General features: G+C 38.4%; 1 protein-coding gene across 1 annotated transcript; it reads left to right on the top strand.

Moving 5' to 3' along the window:
- Positions 1–10,482: 10,482 nt before the first annotated feature.
- Positions 10,483–14,147, top strand: LOC139717195 (uncharacterized). The gene is made up of 3 exons (XM_071628700.1): positions 10,483–11,257; positions 12,594–13,023; positions 14,071–14,147. The coding sequence occupies exons 1-3, from the start codon at positions 11,081–11,083 to the stop codon at positions 14,145–14,147; spliced, it is 684 nt and encodes a 227-aa protein (XP_071484801.1). The 5' UTR covers positions 10,483–11,080.
- Positions 14,148–20,995: the final 6,848 nt, after the last annotated feature.

The raw sequence follows: 20,995 nt of genomic DNA, 5'->3' as shown, positions 1-20,995 counted from the left end.
AATAAAGAAATGATTCAGTCAAAAATTATCTACACTCTCGTTACATGTGGCATCGATCGCATCTCCATCAAAATAGATTTTGGTCACATGGACTCTCTCAACCAATCATTCGATTGGAATCTACTTCCTCTTTTTAAACGTTAATAAACTCAAACAACAACGTTGACGATTTTGCCGCCCTCTACTGACGACGTGTGTATGTACTGGGTGCATGGTGCATGCGCGTTGCGATGCCGTGAGTTATCTTTGCTGCTGTTGGCCTCACGCTCCTTTTCCGGGCTCCCATATAAACCTGTGTTAAATGCAGCATATTCCATGAATCATAAAAAATCAATCGAATCGTAGAATTTTTTTAAATTGAAGTAGATGAAGGGAAATTTTCTCTGCTTTCAAGCAAACAACATATTTTGGGATGTTGTCCAGCTCTAAAAAAAGTTAAGAGCCTCCATACGAGACTAGTCATCCAGTCACTCTCAAAAATGATAAAAATAGCAAATTACCTCATACATCAATAAAAAATCATTAAAAATACAAAAACCCTGATTCATTCAACTTCTTCATAACCTGCAGAAGCTCCTGTCCTCAAGCAATGTCAAACACTACCAAAAGTGGCAATTTTCCACTTGACTGATTTTTAATGATTTTTTTGGTAAAAAATAACATTACCTCATCTTTGTACTGCCTTCCCGGTAGGCAATGCGCGAGTTGAATTAGGAGCGTGAGGCCTATAGAGCAGTCAAGTGCTTCCAAACACTTTTTGAACGCTTTCATCTTGTAGAGATATTAATTCCGACTACAACGATATAAAACTTTCTACATTTCATGCTTGTTTTCAGCAGAGTGGACCCCATCAAGCTATACAATGCACCATGTACTGAAATCCAATCAATGCACCCTTGCTGGCATTATACCTCGGGTTCGGTGAAATTGGATGTAGGGCCCAAATAGACAATAATTCAATGACATTCATTCAGTCCAATTTGAAGGTTTAAATGCTGGATACCCTGAAAACCTCCCAAAATATCAAAATAATTATTCATATTATATCAAGATAAATATTTAAGTTCAATGAGCAAGAAAGGGAAGTTCAATTTCACTGTTCCATGGAGCATTTGAGCCCACCACCAGGCCATAAATATACTATGATGTACTTTTAAAATATATATCACTGTAAAACTCGATATAAGGTAGGGATTAGAGTTCAGAGGTTAAAATATGAAGGATAGAATAAGATAGGATGGGAAATGTGGGGGGGGGGGGGGTTTTCCAGGACATGCCTACAGAATGGCCCTACATAAGGGCAACAACAGAGAGCATGAGTACAGGTTTATACATTTTATGTTTTGTGGGGTTAGTGAGATGCTTGACTGCTTGGATCTGGAGTCAGAATGCAAGTGTTCTTTATTCACTGTTCTCCAGTATTATTATTCCAACACATTTACAAGGTCACAGCCTTATTGACTCGGCCTGTAAAAAGCCAGCATACCACTGGATCATCACCCGCACTCTTGTCCATCTTAATTTCTAACTGTTTGGAATAATGTTTGCTCCACTCTTCCGCATTCATATCCAAATCTTCTTGCTTGTCGCCATAAACCACCCCCCCTCAAAAAACAACAACAAAGAAAGAAAGAAAAGAAAGAAAGAAAGAAAGAAACAAACACTGTTGTATAAAAACGTTCATGCACAAACCTGCTGGCTCCCTCAGACCCAGGACCAGAATATTGTGTATGACAACCTGCAACACAGATATATTATTCATTAAATGTCAGTAAATGACTATGACACTTTGAAAACTGATAGCACTACATTTTTCTGAGAGAATGATGCTGAGTTCGTTGTTAGAATGAAATGCAATGGAGTGAATGTGTAGACCATGAGTGGTGAATAAATGGCACATGGCTGGTGCGTGAACATGAATTCGTACAGCAAGGAAACTTCCAACACAAAAAACCACTGTCTGCATGGGACCAAGCCAGTCCATCACAGTTTTTACACACATAGCTCTCCATTTTCACAGTAAAAGTGAAAATAATACAGTTACACTGTCACTGGGTGCTAGTTTTGAGGTGTACAAGTAAACTTAAGGATATAGGCCCACAGTTAGGACGAGGGGAAGCTAGGCAGGGTGAGGGCTAGGGCGTAAGTTACTCGGTCTAACTTTAGACTAGAGTTCTACACTAGCTTAGACTGGGTTAGATTTGAGCCTTGTTCATATTACTAGGCAGCTAGGGTTAAATTTGGGGTTAGAATCTGATTTTGGGCTGAATTATCTTACTTTGGGTTGGCATTTAGGGCTATGGTTTGGATTAGGGTTAGGGTTAGGGTTAGGTTAGGGTTAGGGTTTGGGTTAGGGTTAGTTAGGGCTAGTTAGGGCTAGTTAGGGTTAGTTAGGGCTAGGGTTAGTTAGGGTTAGGGTTAGGTTAGGGTTAGGGTTAGTACAGGGTTAGGGTTAATAGGGTTTTAGGGTTAGGGTTTTAACAGCTAGGGTTAAATTTGGGGTTAGAATCTGATTTGGGGCTGAAATCTAACTTTGGGTCGGCAATGGATTCAACTTTAGGGCTATGGTTAGAGTTGGGTTAGGGTTTGGGTTTGGGTTAGGGTTAGGGTAAGGGTTTTAAAAGCTAATGTTACTTAGTTAGGGTTAAATTTGGGGTTAGAATCTGATTTAATTGGGGCTGAAATCTAACTTTGGGTCGGCAATGGATTCAACTTTAGTTCTATGGTAAGAGTTGAGGGCAAGGGCTACCTTAGAAATAGGACTACACTTGTTTACTAGTGGTCTGACTTACCCCTTAAAGAATATTTCCGAATTTAAGCTAGCAGGTACCATGGCAGTAACCCCGGGAACCTTCCCGTACACTCTGCACGCCGTTTGCTGGCGAGAACATCGCATTCTAGCAGACGACTCTCATGCCCACTGCCTACCAGTCTCACAGTATAGGCCTCACGCTCCTTTTCCGGGCTCCCATATAAACCTGTGTTAAATGCAGCATATTCCATGAATCATAAAAAATCAATCGAATCGTAGAATTTTTTTAAATTGAAGTAGATGAAGGGAAATTTTCTCTGCTTTCAAGCAAACAACATATTTTGGGATGTTGTCCAGCTCTAAAAAAAGTTAAGAGCCTCCATACGAGACTAGTCATCCAGTCACTCTCAAAAATGATAAAAATAGCAAATTACCTCATACATCAATAAAAAATCATTAAAAATACAAAAACCCTGATTCATTCAACTTCTTCATAACCTGCAGAAGCTCCTGTCCTCAAGCAATGTCAAACACTACCAAAAGTGGCAATTTTCCACTTGACTGATTTTTAATGATTTTTTTGGTAAAAAATAACATTACCTCATCTTTGTACTGCCTTCCCGGTAGGCAATGCGCGAGTTGAATTAGGAGCGTGAGGCCTATAGAGCAGTCAAGTGCTTCCAAACACTTTTTGAACGCTTTCATCTTGTAGAGATATTAATTCCGACTACAACGATATAAAACTTTCTACATTTCATGCTTGTTTTCAGCAGAGTGGACCCCATCAAGCTATACAATGCACCATGTACTGAAATCCAATCAATGCACCCTTGCTGGCATTATACCTCGGGTTCGGTGAAATTGGATGTAGGGCCCAAATAGACAATAATTCAATGACATTCATTCAGTCCAATTTGAAGGTTTAAATGCTGGATACCCTGAAAACCTCCCAAAATATCAAAATAATTATTCATATTATATCAAGATAAATATTTAAGTTCAATGAGCAAGAAAGGGAAGTTCAATTTCACTGTTCCATGGAGCATTTGAGCCCACCACCAGGCCATAAATATACTATGATGTACTTTTAAAATATATATCACTGTAAAACTCGATATAAGGTAGGGATTAGAGTTCAGAGGTTAAAATATGAAGGATAGAATAAGATAGGATGGGAAATGTGGGGGGGGGGGGGTTTTCCAGGACATGCCTACAGAATGGCCCTACATAAGGGCAACAACAGAGAGCATGAGTACAGGTTTATACATTTTATGTTTTGTGGGGTTAGTGAGATGCTTGACTGCTTGGATCTGGAGTCAGAATGCAAGTGTTCTTTATTCACTGTTCTCCAGTATTATTATTCCAACACATTTACAAGGTCACAGCCTTATTGACTCGGCCTGTAAAAAGCCAGCATACCACTGGATCATCACCCGCACTCTTGTCCATCTTAATTTCTAACTGTTTGGAATAATGTTTGCTCCACTCTTCCGCATTCATATCCAAATCTTCTTGCTTGTCGCCATAAACCACCCCCCCTCAAAAAACAACAACAAAGAAAGAAAGAAAAGAAAGAAAGAAAGAAAGAAACAAACACTGTTGTATAAAAACGTTCATGCACAAACCTGCTGGCTCCCTCAGACCCAGGACCAGAATATTGTGTATGACAACCTGCAACACAGATATATTATTCATTAAATGTCAGTAAATGACTATGACACTTTGAAAACTGATAGCACTACATTTTTCTGAGAGAATGATGCTGAGTTCGTTGTTAGAATGAAATGCAATGGAGTGAATGTGTAGACCATGAGTGGTGAATAAATGGCACATGGCTGGTGCGTGAACATGAATTCGTACAGCAAGGAAACTTCCAACACAAAAAACCACTGTCTGCATGGGACCAAGCCAGTCCATCACAGTTTTTACACACATAGCTCTCCATTTTCACAGTAAAAGTGAAAATAATACAGTTACACTGTCACTGGGTGCTAGTTTTGAGGTGTACAAGTAAACTTAAGGATATAGGCCCACAGTTAGGACGAGGGGAAGCTAGGCAGGGTGAGGGCTAGGGCGTAAGTTACTCGGTCTAACTTTAGACTAGAGTTCTACACTAGCTTAGACTGGGTTAGATTTGAGCCTTGTTCATATTACTAGGCAGCTAGGGTTAAATTTGGGGTTAGAATCTGATTTTGGGCTGAATTATCTTACTTTGGGTTGGCATTTAGGGCTATGGTTTGGATTAGGGTTAGGGTTAGGGTTAGGTTAGGGTTAGGGTTTGGGTTAGGGTTAGTTAGGGCTAGTTAGGGCTAGTTAGGGTTAGTTAGGGCTAGGGTTAGTTAGGGTTAGGGTTAGGTTAGGGTTAGGGTTAGTACAGGGTTAGGGTTAATAGGGTTTTAGGGTTAGGGTTTTAACAGCTAGGGTTAAATTTGGGGTTAGAATCTGATTTGGGGCTGAAATCTAACTTTGGGTCGGCAATGGATTCAACTTTAGGGCTATGGTTAGAGTTGGGTTAGGGTTTGGGTTTGGGTTAGGGTTAGGGTAAGGGTTTTAAAAGCTAATGTTACTTAGTTAGGGTTAAATTTGGGGTTAGAATCTGATTTAATTGGGGCTGAAATCTAACTTTGGGTCGGCAATGGATTCAACTTTAGTTCTATGGTAAGAGTTGAGGGCAAGGGCTACCTTAGAAATAGGACTACACTTGTTTACTAGTGGTCTGACTTACCCCTTAAAGAATATTTCCGAATTTAAGCTAGCAGGTACCATGGCAGTAACCCCGGGAACCTTCCCGTACACTCTGCACGCCGTTTGCTGGCGAGAACATCGCATTCTAGCAGACGACTCTCATGCCCACTGCCTACCAGTCTCACAGTATAGGCCTCACGCTCCTTTTCCGGGCTCCCATATAAACCTGTGTTAAATGCAGCATATTCCATGAATCATAAAAAATCAATCGAATCGTAGAATTTTTTTAAATTGAAGTAGATGAAGGGAAATTTTCTCTGCTTTCAAGCAAACAACATATTTTGGGATGTTGTCCAGCTCTAAAAAAAGTTAAGAGCCTCCATACGAGACTAGTCATCCAGTCACTCTCAAAAATGATAAAAATAGCAAATTACCTCATACATCAATAAAAAATCATTAAAAATACAAAAACCCTGATTCATTCAACTTCTTCATAACCTGCAGAAGCTCCTGTCCTCAAGCAATGTCAAACACTACCAAAAGTGGCAATTTTCCACTTGACTGATTTTTAATGATTTTTTTGGTAAAAAATAACATTACCTCATCTTTGTACTGCCTTCCCGGTAGGCAATGCGCGAGTTGAATTAGGAGCGTGAGGCCTGTTGTGTGTGGTTTTTTTACATGAACGGTTAAGTTCCGGGGTACATCGGTTAAATTATACGACGAAGAGCGCAACGTATGTATGCAGATAGCTAGCTGGCACATCGTAATTCTAATCTTAGAGTATTCAAATTAAACACACGCAGAAGGATAACAGCACCGTAGTGTCGTCCTACCGTCCCACGGAAAACCAGCATTCCCTACCAAGTAAAAGTATTTAATTTAACGTTTTGTGGTTCCATGTTGAAAGCGGAGATTGAATGTTTTGTCTGCTGGCTGTGCTGTGATAACGTTACATCCGCAATTGAAGTTTTGTAATCTCAGAGTCAGACGCTTTCCTGACTCGGCGTCATTGCTTAAGCAGACAGTTTAGTTGTCACCTCAAAATGAGACCCGACAAACACAAGGCGAAAAAAAGCGCCAATTACCGAAAAGGACAACATGGACGCGCTAGAAAATCATCGAAGGAGAAACAAGAAGACAACCTTAGCAAGCCAGCGCTAAGTGATGACCGTCATCAGTCACAAGTGCATAGCAAGGATGTGTCACGAAGTCCAATCATCTCTCATCATATGGTTACCAGTACCAGTGGCAGTAATAAAAATAGATCTGGTCCATCAACGTATATCGCAGAAGACCTGTCGTCGTCGGTTAAGGTTCGTACAATCTACCTTAATACTTAGCATAGCTTAGCACTCAAATATGTAATAGAGATTCTAACGTTAAGAGGTGCATGCCTCAGTTTGTAAAGTAGAAATCTAACATTAATGGCATGCATCTTTAATGTGATATGGGTTATTTATGTTTTGAAAGATCAAGTGCATTGACTATTCAGAATCATTATTGGTATAATTTTTGTGTCGTAACTTTCATGCATGGATAAACAGGAGGTCCGTACGGGAACCTGGTGGCCTGTGTAGATCTACTGTAAAAGTAACTATACACAGCCTAGTCGCTGTGCGTACTAGGTACACTGCGTAATTACAGCGTCTGGTCGGGCTACTGTAAAAGTGGATATTTTCGCGCGACTTATTTTTTGCGCTTTGCTGGGTGAGAAGACTTTCGCATGTTTTTAATTCCGCGGAATCGTGACACCAAGTACACGAACATACGGCAAGCAAAAATATTCGCGTGCTTTTATTTTTGCGCTGGCTTCTGGTTGCGCGAAATGCGCAAAAATTTCAACACCGCGAAAATTTCCACTTTTACAGTATATTGTTATTAAGATAAGTCTATGGGCATTTCAGAATTCAGTATGGAATAGGTTAATAAGAGAGTGCATAAATTGATTTGTGCAAGAGTATTACTTTTGAGAGAGAATGAATTGAATGTACACACACAACCTCTCAGGGAAATACAATGCTTGCAATCATTTAATCTGTTTTGTGTGATAGAAATACTCAAAGCGCAAGATTGAATCCAACTGGCTGCGATATGACGTCCCCATGGAAGACTCGGAGGAGAGAGAGGCATTGAACACAAAACCCAGAGGACTTGATTTTCAGTCTCTGATCATGCAGACAGGTTAGTATGATCAGTTGAAATGAGACATTCTAACAATCGCAAGGATTTTAGATTGATGAGATCTCATGCTCACTTTGATTCCATCCTGTGGTCCTTGTCTTGTACTCACATAATGTTTTTGCCCTTGGCACAGATGTTTCCAGGATAAACCTAATGTACATACACGTACATACACCATTTGACTAGTAGTGGCCAGTGATGAGGCATGTACAGTGAGCATGACCATTACGCTCTAGAGTTCCATTCCTTTAAATTTGATGAAAAGAATGAAAAATAATATAATTCTGCCGTAATCTGATTTAACCAAATGACAATGTGTAGCATATCAATAGATTTGACGTAAAAATGTATGTTGATTCTTTCATAATTTATTCAACAAATATCTGTGTATCATGGGAGTGTAAAAGGTGTGATAATGTTCTGATATATCCACTATGAATAACTCCTTTATGATGTGCATCTATGCAGTTTGTTTACAATGTAAGTGTGTTTACAGAAACTGGAATAGTGATCCTTTGTGGTTATGCCAGTATGGATTGTTTGTTAGAGGTTGTAATGATACCTTTTCTGTGGTGAACATTTCTAATTTCTGCTTTCTAGTTTTGATAATAATATTTCACAGAGAAACAAGTTGTTCTCATTATCTTTTATTTTTTATCTTGTGTTGGACGTTATCTTGCTCTGAAAAGTTAATCCATCGCACATGTCTTCACATATTTCTTTTCTATCTTCTGCTTCACACAGTTGGTGCTGCAGAACAGTTCCATTTTAAAGACGATACCTTTGATCTTCAAGATGATGAGATCCAGGTACATGAGATTCTTATATCATATTTTAAATTAGTACTGTGTGTGATATTTATGCTACAAAAACTTCCATTACATATATTTTTTCTTCCTGTTTCTCAATTTCAGTGAGAGATGCTGCAAATATCTGCCTTGATTTAAGAAAAAAAAAATCACATTTACATACAGGAGGATAGTGGGCTTAAGAAAGAAGAAAATTTACTGCAGGGGTGAAACACATTGTTGATGATATGGTTAGAAATCATCAGACTGAGCAATTGTACAAATTTGGACGACTTATGAGACTTCCTGAAAACACAAAGATATGCTCCAGATTTCCCATTGTTGTGCAATGATGAGTTGTTACTGGTATGTTTGCACCATGGCTAGAGGTGTTCCATGTTTTCAGATTCGTATGACTAGGTGATTTGGTATTAGGTCAATTCCATTGTGACTTATGGGACAAAGTGACAATTTTCGGTAATTTCAAACCAGTATTCTGAGAAAATAATTACATCAAATGCGTTTTTCTCAGTTCATGGTTAGATCGATCATATCACAGTTTATGAAAACACCATACATAGTTTGAAAAGTATCATTGCATTACGTACAGCAACGAAAAATTGCTGTTGTGACTTATGGGACAAGTGAGGACCACCGTTTTTCACATGGGAAAGTAAGTTCTGAAATATTCTTACACACAGAGTCTCTGGAAAGATATTTTCTTTCCTGAATGTAGCAAAGGGTTGGTGCTTACCCTGAGCCAAGTGGTATGAATATCTACTCATTGTTACAGTAGCAGGATAAGGAAAACCAGTGTGACTGATGGGACACAAAAACGTGACTTATGGGACGCTATCAACTACCACATTTTGAGATTGAGAGAATAATATCTACTGATGCCGGAACAAGTTCTAGAACATCATAAAACCAATCTATGACCAAAGAACATTCAGAAAATAAGCCATCTGAGAATTACACAAGCTGCATTATAGTCATAATAGTGTATCAGAAATGATACATAAATTCTGCAAAAATTGGCAATTTTCATGAAAAATGAAGGTTTTTCGGACATAACTCCACTCCACGTTCACCGATGTTCACAAATGAGGTATCAAAATATCCGTTGTGAAAGGCTGCTTTGAGTAAACAATACCAGATCATCTAATTAAGCTTCATTAATCATCTATACTCAATAGTTTGATTTTCATAAAATGCAACCTTTCCGTGGAATTGACCATTAGCAATGTGCAGCTGAGCCTGTCTTTGCCATTTGTCACCTTCTCAAGCTAGACCCTCTCTCAAAGAACAAGCCCAAATGCAGAGAACACCAGAGGCTGGCAAATAACCTGTGACCCGCAGCATCGTATCCAGCTAATTTGGAGGGAAGCTGCATGCAAAAGTGGCACACTGTGATTCAAGGAACTGTGATCAGCAAGTGAGGAAACGTTGTCATTGAGTAGTTCATCCAGCCATCCATCTGTCAGCTGCACCTTTGATTGGAGACATTGCCTCCATGCAGTGTCTCTAGAATGGGATGCAGATATACCAGTGGCTAGCAACATGGAGCAACATCAAAGTTTTACCATCTTTTGCTGTAAAGAAAGAAAGAAAAAGGTTCTACCATTTCCGTAAGCACTCTGGAGTTCATACTGCAACCAGCATTTAATACCACTGGTCAGGGAATGATGTGAAGCACCTAACAAGTACTACACATACATCATCTAGAGGAGAAGAGCATGTTGGCAGCAGGGGACTCCCCGAGAAGTGAATCACCACCCCACTCCAGACAAGGGAAATTAATAAAGAAAAATTGAGAGTATCTGGACAATGTTCTGTGACCATGCAGTCAAAAGAATTATTTATGATCTGCCCCGAGAAATAGTTAAGGAGCAATAGCACCTGGTCTGCGCCACAGTATTGCTGAAAATCATGCACCATCCTTTAATACATGTACGTGGATGTAACGACCATGCCTTAAGAGTGCCTCACAGTGAGTATCTGAGCCTCTGAGTGCACCTGGCTCAACTGCATGGCAATCCATGGAAGCTTCACAATGGACGGCTTTGTGAAGGTAGACGAAGGGCTGCTAACTGTCCCTGTCGGAGAACACCACGGCGAGGAAGGAGAGGGAAGCCATTCCAGCAGAGAAGCAAGAGTGGCTCCCATCACCCAAGTAAGGCCTTCTGGAATGTCGGTACTCGACAGGCACATGGGGGTTTTGTGAAGCAGAGTGGTCGTGCACACAAGTTCTAGGACAAGGTCAGGACAGGCCCTCAAGTTGTTGGAGTATCCTGGAAGTTCTGCTTGGAAGATGGCTAGCTCAGAGATGTTATGCTTTATGTACGGTAGTCAGCTTTCAATAGCAGTATCACAGGGTTCCAGTTTGTTTGAACAACTAGATGAATTCTACTCATGAAGCAGTATTAACTCTCCAGGCTGAGAATTCTCATAGAGTCAATGTCATAGTATGATATCCCTTGTCTGGCCATAGTTTCAAATGCCTTTCCATGGTCCCTTTCCCTTTTCAATTCTGCTTATTTCATTTTGAAATGCTAATAATGTATGATCTCCCTGACAGTAGGTATGCCCCAGAACTCATTAATTGTATCCACAGGTAGGTGTAATGGAGTTTACTTTCTGCAAACATTATGCTTGATAAAATGTAGATGCTATGTGTCATGTATTCATAGTGATTGTTGTTATAACACATCTTGCTCTTTTCCTGTGTTTGCAGACTGAAATGGAGGCCATCAATAAGCTCTTTACAATCAACTTCAAAGAGGTTGCAGATTATCTCAAAGCAACTCCACTTCACAAACGACTTGACATACCTGAGAAGTACTTTGAGGTGAGTGGGCCATCAAATTCTTATTAATCATGAACTTATTGCATACCATTTTGTGACAAGGTAACATACAATGTATGGGCTAATCCCACTGGAGCATAGTCATTTGAAAATGAAATTACTGCGTGCAGTAGAGGCTCTGCTTTGGAAGTAGGTCTCTATGAATTGCACAATAGCCTTCATTGATAAAAGTCACTTTGATAGACTTATTGGACATTGGAAGTGATTAAGCCTTTTCCCCTTTTTCATCTCGGCTTGATTGATGAGTTGGCAAAGTCTCTAACGCATAGCCAGCATTATATGATGATATACATCTGTGACTGCTTCATCTCTGAGTGAGATATACCAGTACTTCTGTACATGTGTAAAACTTTGTTATACACAAAGAATACAAAGCTCATTGCTACTGTGTTTAACAAGCACACTTGTTTACACACAACACATGCATGTTTGAATGCACAAGCAAGTAAAGCTGTGCAGGGATGGTGCTATTTATAGATGACAAGCAATCAGCTGATAAGTTGCTACCAGTATTAGCTGTGTATTTTGTAATTATACTTGAACAGTGGGATTGCACCACAAACGTGCAATAAAAGGGGGGGGGGGGAAATGGAAGTATATTGTGAATGGTATGCCTGCATATTTTGAATTTCTTTTTGTTATGCTTTAAATAAAGTCATGTTTATAAATTGTCTTCTGTGGTCCTAAGCAATAAGACGTACAATGTAGTAAGGTAGCTCTTAGGGATGGATGGACATGGTCACAGTCCACCTCAGAAATCTAGAATGTCTTTGCGTAATCTCACGCCTAGCTGCTCTCTGACCTTTGCTTCTCTGAGGAGGCATCCTGAAAATATCCTCGTTTCCTGACAAGAAAATGTTTTCAGAAGCCTCCTTGATTTGAGATTTTTTAATTTTTTTTAAATTTTTGTATTTTAAGATTTGTAATTTAGTTTTGTTGTCATTTATTTATTTGTCATTTAACTGTAAATGACACTCGAGTACCTTCTTATTACACTTTGGAACCTCCCTGCCATTTAATCTGATAATGCATTGGTTAAAGACGATTTCATGTGAAGAGGTAAATGAGGTGACACCGCACATGTCAATCTCCCTGGATTTGGTGTTTTCTCCTGATTCTAAAGAAACATGATGCAAATGGTTTGATTTTGCATTTGATGTGCTCAGATACATTGTGGTATGTCTGTAAATGTTAAAGGTGCATAGTCTCTGTAGGAGATATGTTGTTAAACTATTTATGCACTTTCGTCTCTTCTCTCTTTGCAGAAAGATATGTTAGACAAAATATTTATGCACTTTCGTCTCTTCTCTCTTTGCAGAAAGATATGTTAGACAAAATTAATGCAGATGCAGATTATCATTCTGCGAGATTTAGGGAACAGTTGTCGCGAGAAAAGCATGAGAAAGCAGCCAGAAAAGCAGCTGAATGTGATAAACACACTACACAGGAGGATTGTGCTGAAGCAAATAGTGACTGCAGTGAACAAGTGGAGGAAGTAAGTGTGGAACATTGCACAGACAGGACTGCACAAAGTGAAGGTGAATGCTATAAAATCAGAGATGAATTTCAGCAGCAGGAGAGAAGCATAGATAGGAGTTCGGCATCAGAGACTGCTGCTCCCATAGTTGATTGTCGAAGGGATGTGGACTTAGAAAGTGGAAGGAGTAATGGACAAGGGACAGTTGTGTCTGATGCTGAAGAGATGTCTGAGGTACCTGCAGCATCAATAGCAGAGTCCAATATTACTGGTAAGAGGAGTGACTGGTATGGTGTGAATGCTCAAGGTACAGTGTATCTGTCAGGAACATGCCAATTAATACTACACCAAATAGAGTTCATGCTTGCGCTTACAAAGTACACCTATTTTATGTTTTTTTTCTTTTTCGCCTTTTCCCCTGTTGTGTTTCATGTGCTTGATATTTGAAATTTACACATTAATGATGCTTTTCCGTAATGATTGGATTCATTCAATGTAAATTCAGAGAGCAATGTGACAGATGATTATAGTTTCATGGCTTTGAAATTGCATTTAAAAGTTGATGATGGCTGAAAAAATAAACGAGGAGTAAGTAAACCTAGGCCACTTTTGTCAAATTGTGGGACTGCCAGAATACTAACACAGGGTGGTCCACTTGAGCAGTATTTGGCAATGATATGCTAAAATTTTCGCATGATTTGGAAATTTTCCCTTGTTTTTACTGCCATGCCAAAAATTGATGACATCAAGAAACTCGTAAATGCATCTCAAAACTTCATCAAAAATTTCACCAATCCTTGGATTCGAAGTTCATTCACTATTGTTAAAGTTATCTGTAACTAAGGTCAAGATAACTACACAGACCATATACAATTTTACCACTTTAGAACTAGAGATCTTCCAGAACCAAAGTTGCTAGGGGCACTGTGAAAGTATACTCATGCTCAGAATCTAGGCTTTTTTTCCATGAAACATTTCAGGATTTCAATTTGTGGATGAGAAATACTACAAGGTAAGTCAAATTGAAACAAGTATTAAATTGTGAAAAATTTATGCTCTGGTAATGACTAATGAAATGAGAATACAGTCAACCTTGCTTAAGTTGGCCTGGCACAAGTCGAATAATTGCCCAAGTCAAAGATCTTTTCAAGTCCTCTTCTCTTTATATTCTATTGATTTTAATCCCTCATAAGTCGAAGCTATTTCTTCAGTCCAAATAGATTTGACTTAGGCGAGGTTGACTGTGGATATGACATGGTTTTATGTGGTGATAACATGTTACATGAAGCTTTATATTTTGCTGTTTTCCTCTATACAGAAGCATCTACTGAATTACCAGTGAGAACAGATGATGGAGACCCAGAAGACTGGCTTGCAGGGATTCTGGATGAATGAAGTAGCATGTTGGAGTGTTTTGGGTAACATTAACTCCCCATCATCTCCCCCCAAAAGAATAGAAATCAGGAAATAAAAACTTTCTCTCTCTCTCGCTCTTAAACACATACAGGAATGCATATGGACTGGTGCGATTGCTTTATATATTTTTTTTTTCCAGTGGCAAGATGTCTCCACATTATAAAGATTTCACATTTTAGAGTGAAAAAAAAAAATGTGTTGTGCATTCATTTTTCTTCTCTTTATTTGTCTTGAGATTATCCCCTGAAAAGAGCAGTTAATGGTGATTAGTATTTCTCCAGTGCAGTGTATTTCTGACAGTTGAACCTCCAGCCTACAGCCACTTTGACCCCGTTTACAGTGCGAGGCTCGGCCGCGGCTTGGCCGCGGCTCGGCCCAGCCCCGCTTCAGTGTAAACGCGCAAAAGGCCAAATGCGAGGCCCAAATTGGCCTCGCATTTGGCCTCGCTCTGGAGGTGGTCTCGGCTGCGGCCGAGCCGCGGGTGAGCCCGGCCTTTTCTCTGTTGAAACGCAAACTGGGCCAAATGCGCCGCCAATTTTAGTCTGGCTTCCAAAGGTTTAAGGTGGTTTTGTCCTGCAAAGGATTTTTTCCTTCGGCAAAGGCCTTTGCCCATACAACGGAATTCAGTTGGCAAAGGGTCTGCAAACCAGACAATACCAAATTGTGTTTGTTTACAAGCAGAGCGCCACTACGACAAAATATTGAAAGGCTTGAATCAAAAGTGCGGCCGAGCCCGGCAGTGTTAACGGACAAAATTGCGGGGCTCGGCCCAGCCCCGCACTGTAAACAGGTCTTTGTTCTTATCCTCATGCATTTGATTGGATATTTAGGCCATTTTTTCTTTTTCTCTACAGTCTTCTATTTACACTCCTTTTATCGAATTGTAGTTGCTGTCCATTTCTTTGTTCTAGTCTATTTCATTGCACATGTATTTTCTTTCAATGCCTACAATTCTAGTACATGTATTTAAGTTCATATTATGTTTATGATTATACACTTATAATATTGTATCACAGCAAATATTCATTTCAAGCCACAGTGCTTGCAGAATGTTTTTGTTCTGAAATGTGAATGTTGTTACATGGATATAGAAAAAAAATAGTTCTATAGATCTAATGTGAGCTGGTAAATGGCTATTCAGCAGCAGAAACCAGACATCCCTCTTACATTTTAGACCAGAATTATTGTTAAAGTACATTAGATTTTTTTTCAGTCTGATTTCAAGAGTAATTTTGTTTTGAAAGATGAACTGCTGTGTAGACTATTCTGATGAATATCAGTGTGGATGAGAATTATTTTGTTTATTTCCTTTTTTAAAAGAATGTTTTGCACATTTCTTAATTTTTTGTGTGTGTGTCTTTTTAACTGTTTGCCTTCACTGCCATTTCCTTCACATCAGGATTTCTATGTATTTCACTGTGTCACTGATAGACAAGTTGTCTTTTTATTTGCCTAAGATTTATATGCTGTAGGCAATAAAATTCCAGATCCTTTGTCAGTTGAGGCTAAACATCAATCACAGTCAAAGTTCATAGGTCCTTTTTTCGAGTCGGCCCATCTAGAGCAAATATCACTTCAGGTTTTATTGTACATGGTCCTTGTAGCAGTGCAATTCACTGATGATGGGACGGAGTCACGTAAAGATCAGGTTTTAATGTCAGATTATATGACCTTATAATGTGGCAACAGCAGAGTTTTCGCTCATCCGATTTGAGTGGCTTGGTTGAGGTATGGCTACAGTATGAGCTATTTCTCTGTTTATGTCTCTGTCGTGAGGGTTGCTGAAGATTGCCAGGGACATAATATTTTTGGGTTGTCCACCTGTCTCTCCGTCCTAGATCTCATTTTCTTAGCTCAGAAAGAAAAAACAACAACAGCAACATTCAGTATATTTTCTGGGTACCTGGTCAAGGTAAGCTACATGGGGTGTAGATGTGCTGATTAGATTTAAAGGGCCCCTGACATCCAATTCTAGTCGTGTGAAATTTCATTCCATGATAATTTCTGTTGATGTGAAGACCTGTGTGACATCATGTAAGAAAGAATGTTAAATTTTCAGGAAGGAGCTTAGAAGCTGGAATGGTATGAAAAATAAAGTGATTGAACAACTGTAATACGTATTTTGATCCCAGTATTCCTAAGTTTATAATTTGTAGACTTATTCACATAAGCAGAAGTCAACATTGACTTGATTTTGACTAAACATGGCACTTTCTGCTGCATATTAGTTTAGATTGATCTAGTGGTAATGAATATGGTACAAAGTATGAATTTAAGAAATTGGCAGTTATTTTTTTGAAATCATATTGGTGAAAAGTGAAAGGTCAGGTCAAATATCAGAAGAAGAAGAAGAAGAAGTGTCCCCCGTATTAGCAAGGAATGTTCAGTTGATACACAGGGTAGAAACTGACAAGTTTTGGGACAAACCCGATAGTAGCCATACAATTGAAGGTCAAAGGTCACTGTACTTTGTATGAATAAATCCATGTGGTAATTTCACTGACACAAGTTGACATGCAACAGGGCAGGAGAAAATCTTGTCATTTAATGCAAAATGTTGACTCATGCAGAAGTCAACAAGATATTACAACAAAATAAAAGAAATATAATTGGGACATTTTCATTGTGCCGACTTGCACGATTTGTTGACTCTTGCAATGTCAACTTACACAAGGTTTCCTGTGCATCATTCTCAAGCCATAAGTATGGTAAGGAATATCCTAGAGCAATATCGATCTAGAAGGAAAGAAATGATGGGAAAATTGAAACCCTTTAATCATTTTCTCCAAAAAGTACTGTGATTAGATTTGGCAGGAATTACTTCAGGGATTAGGGAGGCAGAGTGATTTAAAAGGTACATATGGTCCCCAAGATGCCTTTTGGTAGGGTTGTTGAGGGCCAAAACACTAGAAATTTCAAACATTGTATGTCTACCTTGATATTCAGGTAAATTTTATGGTGCATAGACACCTTTGAAAATAAAAGGATACATTGTAATTGTTTGTTGGGGGCCCCTAGACAGGCAGTTACGATATAGTGAAGGACATACCATTGAAGAACACTGCAGCAGAGTTGCATCCGAGGTCATACTACAATGTGTTTTGAAGCTTAGCTACACACAGCACGCTGCTTGATTAGTGTTAGTCGACACTGAAGAGCATCAAATGACGATTGCAAAGCATTCAAGTCTTGTCTTTTGTTTTTTATCACAGAAAAAACATTGACGACCTATGCGGCGCTATTGCATTATGATATCCTCATTGTGGATGAATAAATCGTATCAGTACACAGGTATAAGCAATATTTAGCTTTACAATGATAACATGTACTGTATACAGTTACAGGGAAAACATGGACCTCTATCACTTTGACTTAGGTGTTAATTGACTAATGTGAGGTTTACTGTATGCACATAAATACTTGTTTGTATGTTTATATATACAAGCATATAAGAATAGTGCAAGAGAGAGAGGGATGATTGTTCCAGTTCTTGTGGGATTTATTTAAGAGTACATTGTATGTCTATTGTTGTGTGAAAAAATGTTTGCTTCAGAATGGTCTCATATTCATGTAATGCGCAGTTTAATGTTTCCAGGCTAGCATGCCTGTACAGTGACGGGACAGTAAACTGCACATTACTTGAATATGAGACCGCTCTGAAGCAAATGATTTTCACACAACGATAGATATATAATGTACTCTTAAATGAATCCCACAAGAACTGGAACAATCATTCCCACTGATTCCCACAGATCAGTTACTAGCCATCCCCTTTAACACCGCCGTGAATGTAGTGAATCTGCTGTCGTTTTACCTTTCCCTTCAAAATCATTGCTGTTTCATTAAAATATTCAATGTATGTGCTGTCTGCATTGTATGCAGATATTCAGCTTGGTTTTCTTTAATTTTTTGAGAAGAGAACAAAATATGCAGAATAAAACATCCTTGATTAAAACTTCTGGCTAATTATTTGAAGCAGTTTACCACTCATTGACTATGTGTACAGTATTTGTCTACTGGTACTTGTACATGTACATGTATTTACAACCTTGTTGCCAAGATACATATACTAGTACACTTGTATTAAAAACAAACACCTCTGATACTGATTCAGCACAAGGTGGAAATACATGTAATCAAATGTTGCCTGGTCATGTGATGCCGCATCTGGGTATTATATATACGCGTGTATACATATACATGTATATATGTTTGTTTTTGTTTTCATATTTCAGGGATTGGGCTAGGAAGGAAAATAACTTGGACCAGTGTGAGAGCTGTCGCACATACAAACATAGAAAATATCTTACCCACTACCTGTAATTTTTTTTTTTTATAACACCATTGATAACGAGATGTTAGCAGTTTGCTTGCATTATGTTGACATGTATGCTATAAAATACTAGTACTTGTGACATACATGCAGATCTAATGGACACAATTGTAATATGTGTATGTGTTTTATATGTGTATGCATGTGTATGTATATATATATATATACATATGTATACATGAATATATTAAAATACACACGCACACACAAACATACGTCATTCATGTCTGTATTCGTGCATGCACGATCAATGAATTGCAGATCATACTCCTGTAAAAATGCTAAGTGGTGGTGAGGCACCAAACTGCATACAATGCATTGAGCAGTGTAATTACATTCACACACACACACATACATATACACTGTATATCTTAGTTACATTGAATAGTGTACAGTATTTCTAGCATGATTCTTGATTACTAGCAGTAGAATTGGTATTTGTGACATTCATTGATTTTGCTATACATTGTACATTGCAGTTCACGGCCGTGAGCAATATTTTTTTTTTTTTTTTTTTTTATTGCACGGGGAATACCGTGTCAAACAAATGCTCCAGTACATGTGTCCTACACACACACACACACACACACACACACACACACACACACACACACACACACACACACACACGTTGTATGTTATAAATACACGATACGCACGTCTTTGCTAACTAGAAAGAATGGTACCGTACATGCTCCTTTTATGCATTATTCTAGCCAATGTGCTCTCCAGATAGTACGCCTACATATAATTTATAGTGCATTCAAGATTATGTACTTTATACATGTACATGTATAATATTAATACACATGTGTGTGTATGTATATATATATATATATATATATATATATATATATATATGTGTGTGTGTGTGTGTGTGTGTGTGTGTGTGTGTGTAAATTGCACCAAGCCTCATTGCAGAACAACGCAATTAAAAAATTAAGGCCCAGTCAAAAAATGGATTCGATGAATGGTCCATCTCCATAGACAAGTTTAAATCATTGTACAGTCATTTACACATCCTATTGTTTATCACATACATTGTATATAGTGTATTGCTTAGAAATTTTTGAACCCTCCCTCGTTAAACCCAGATTCAGTAACATGTACATCTGTACATGAACCATAGTACCTCCTCTTCTTTTTTCTTTTTTTTTTACTTTCTCCCACAACAGCCCAGTGAATGTATACATGTAGGTTAAACAGCAACCGGGAAGAAAGAAGAAACATGAATTCGTACACTTGTATGTGGAAACATACGATGTACAAGCTACACTCACACAGTAGCAAATTAAGAGACAATAATGTAATTGGTTGTTGAAAAATTAATCGTACGGCCTACATGTCTATGCATACAAAACTGTCGGCAAATTTGCCACGTCTTGCGCTTAACTATATAAGTGTTATTTTATTATCATTAATTATTATTATTATTATCACCATTATTATTATTATTATTGACCTCAAAAGGGAATTTCCTGATTTTTTTTATTTTCTTTTTTTTTAAATGAATGCACAAAAAACAAACAAACATGTGAAACACCTGGCGAAACTTTGAGAAAATCAGAAAATCTGTTGAAAGGTTGTTCAGGTTTGTAAAGATACCAGTAAATTCCCCATACTGCACCTAGATGGTATACCCTTCAACACCTTTTGATGTCATACACAAAATTGCGAATATTGTGAATTTCGCAAATCTTTATTTAAAAGAAAATTACATGTACAAGCATTCCCACCATCTGTTACTCGTTCAGGCTACAAATGTTACAGTAGCAAGTTACGAGACAAAGATGTAACCGATTGTTAAAATTGCATCGTACATGTACATGTTTCTATGCATACAAAACCGACTGCAAATTTGTTAACTATTGGCCTCATAAGGGGATTCCCCGGAATGAAGTGGATTCAGTCTGAGTGAGGAATATACATGTATAAAAAAAGAACACACACGAATTGAAACACCTGGCGAAACTGCGAGAAAATCAGAAAATCTGTTGTAAGGTTGTTGAGTTTTGTAAAGATAACCGGTATCAAAGTACCCATGCCACGCCTGTAGATGGTATACCCTTCAACAACTTTTGATGTCGTACACAAAATTGCGAATATTGTGAATTTCACAAAATAAATCTTTATTTAAAAGAAAATTACATGTTCAAACATTCCCACCACTTGTTACTGTATAAGAGTATGTTAGGACAAAATGACTCTACATGCCTCTTGGGGGAGCAATGTCAAGTGCTTGAAAAATAAGTGAATATTGTTACGATGAACTGAATAACAACTTTGTGTAACGTTGTACAGCGTACAATGAAGTACCGGCTCTTCGTCTGCAAAGTGACAATCTTTCACTTACGGCAAGCATCGCGTGGTATAAGGAAATAGTTTTCAGTGAGAATGGAATATATGAAAGTTCCACTACTGTAACCATGAGAGTAATTCGCCTTATCAATGGATGTTATGAATGATGTAAAACCTCACTCATGTTTATTTATCA

Source organism: Diadema antillarum, unplaced genomic scaffold (assembly GCF_040938485.1).
Source record: "Diadema antillarum isolate AM-2024a unplaced genomic scaffold, OU_Dant_1.0 scf00000007, whole genome shotgun sequence".
Classification (NCBI taxonomy): domain Eukaryota; kingdom Metazoa; phylum Echinodermata; class Echinoidea; order Diadematoida; family Diadematidae; genus Diadema; species Diadema antillarum.
This window is presented reverse-complemented; position numbering and strand designations above follow the sequence as displayed.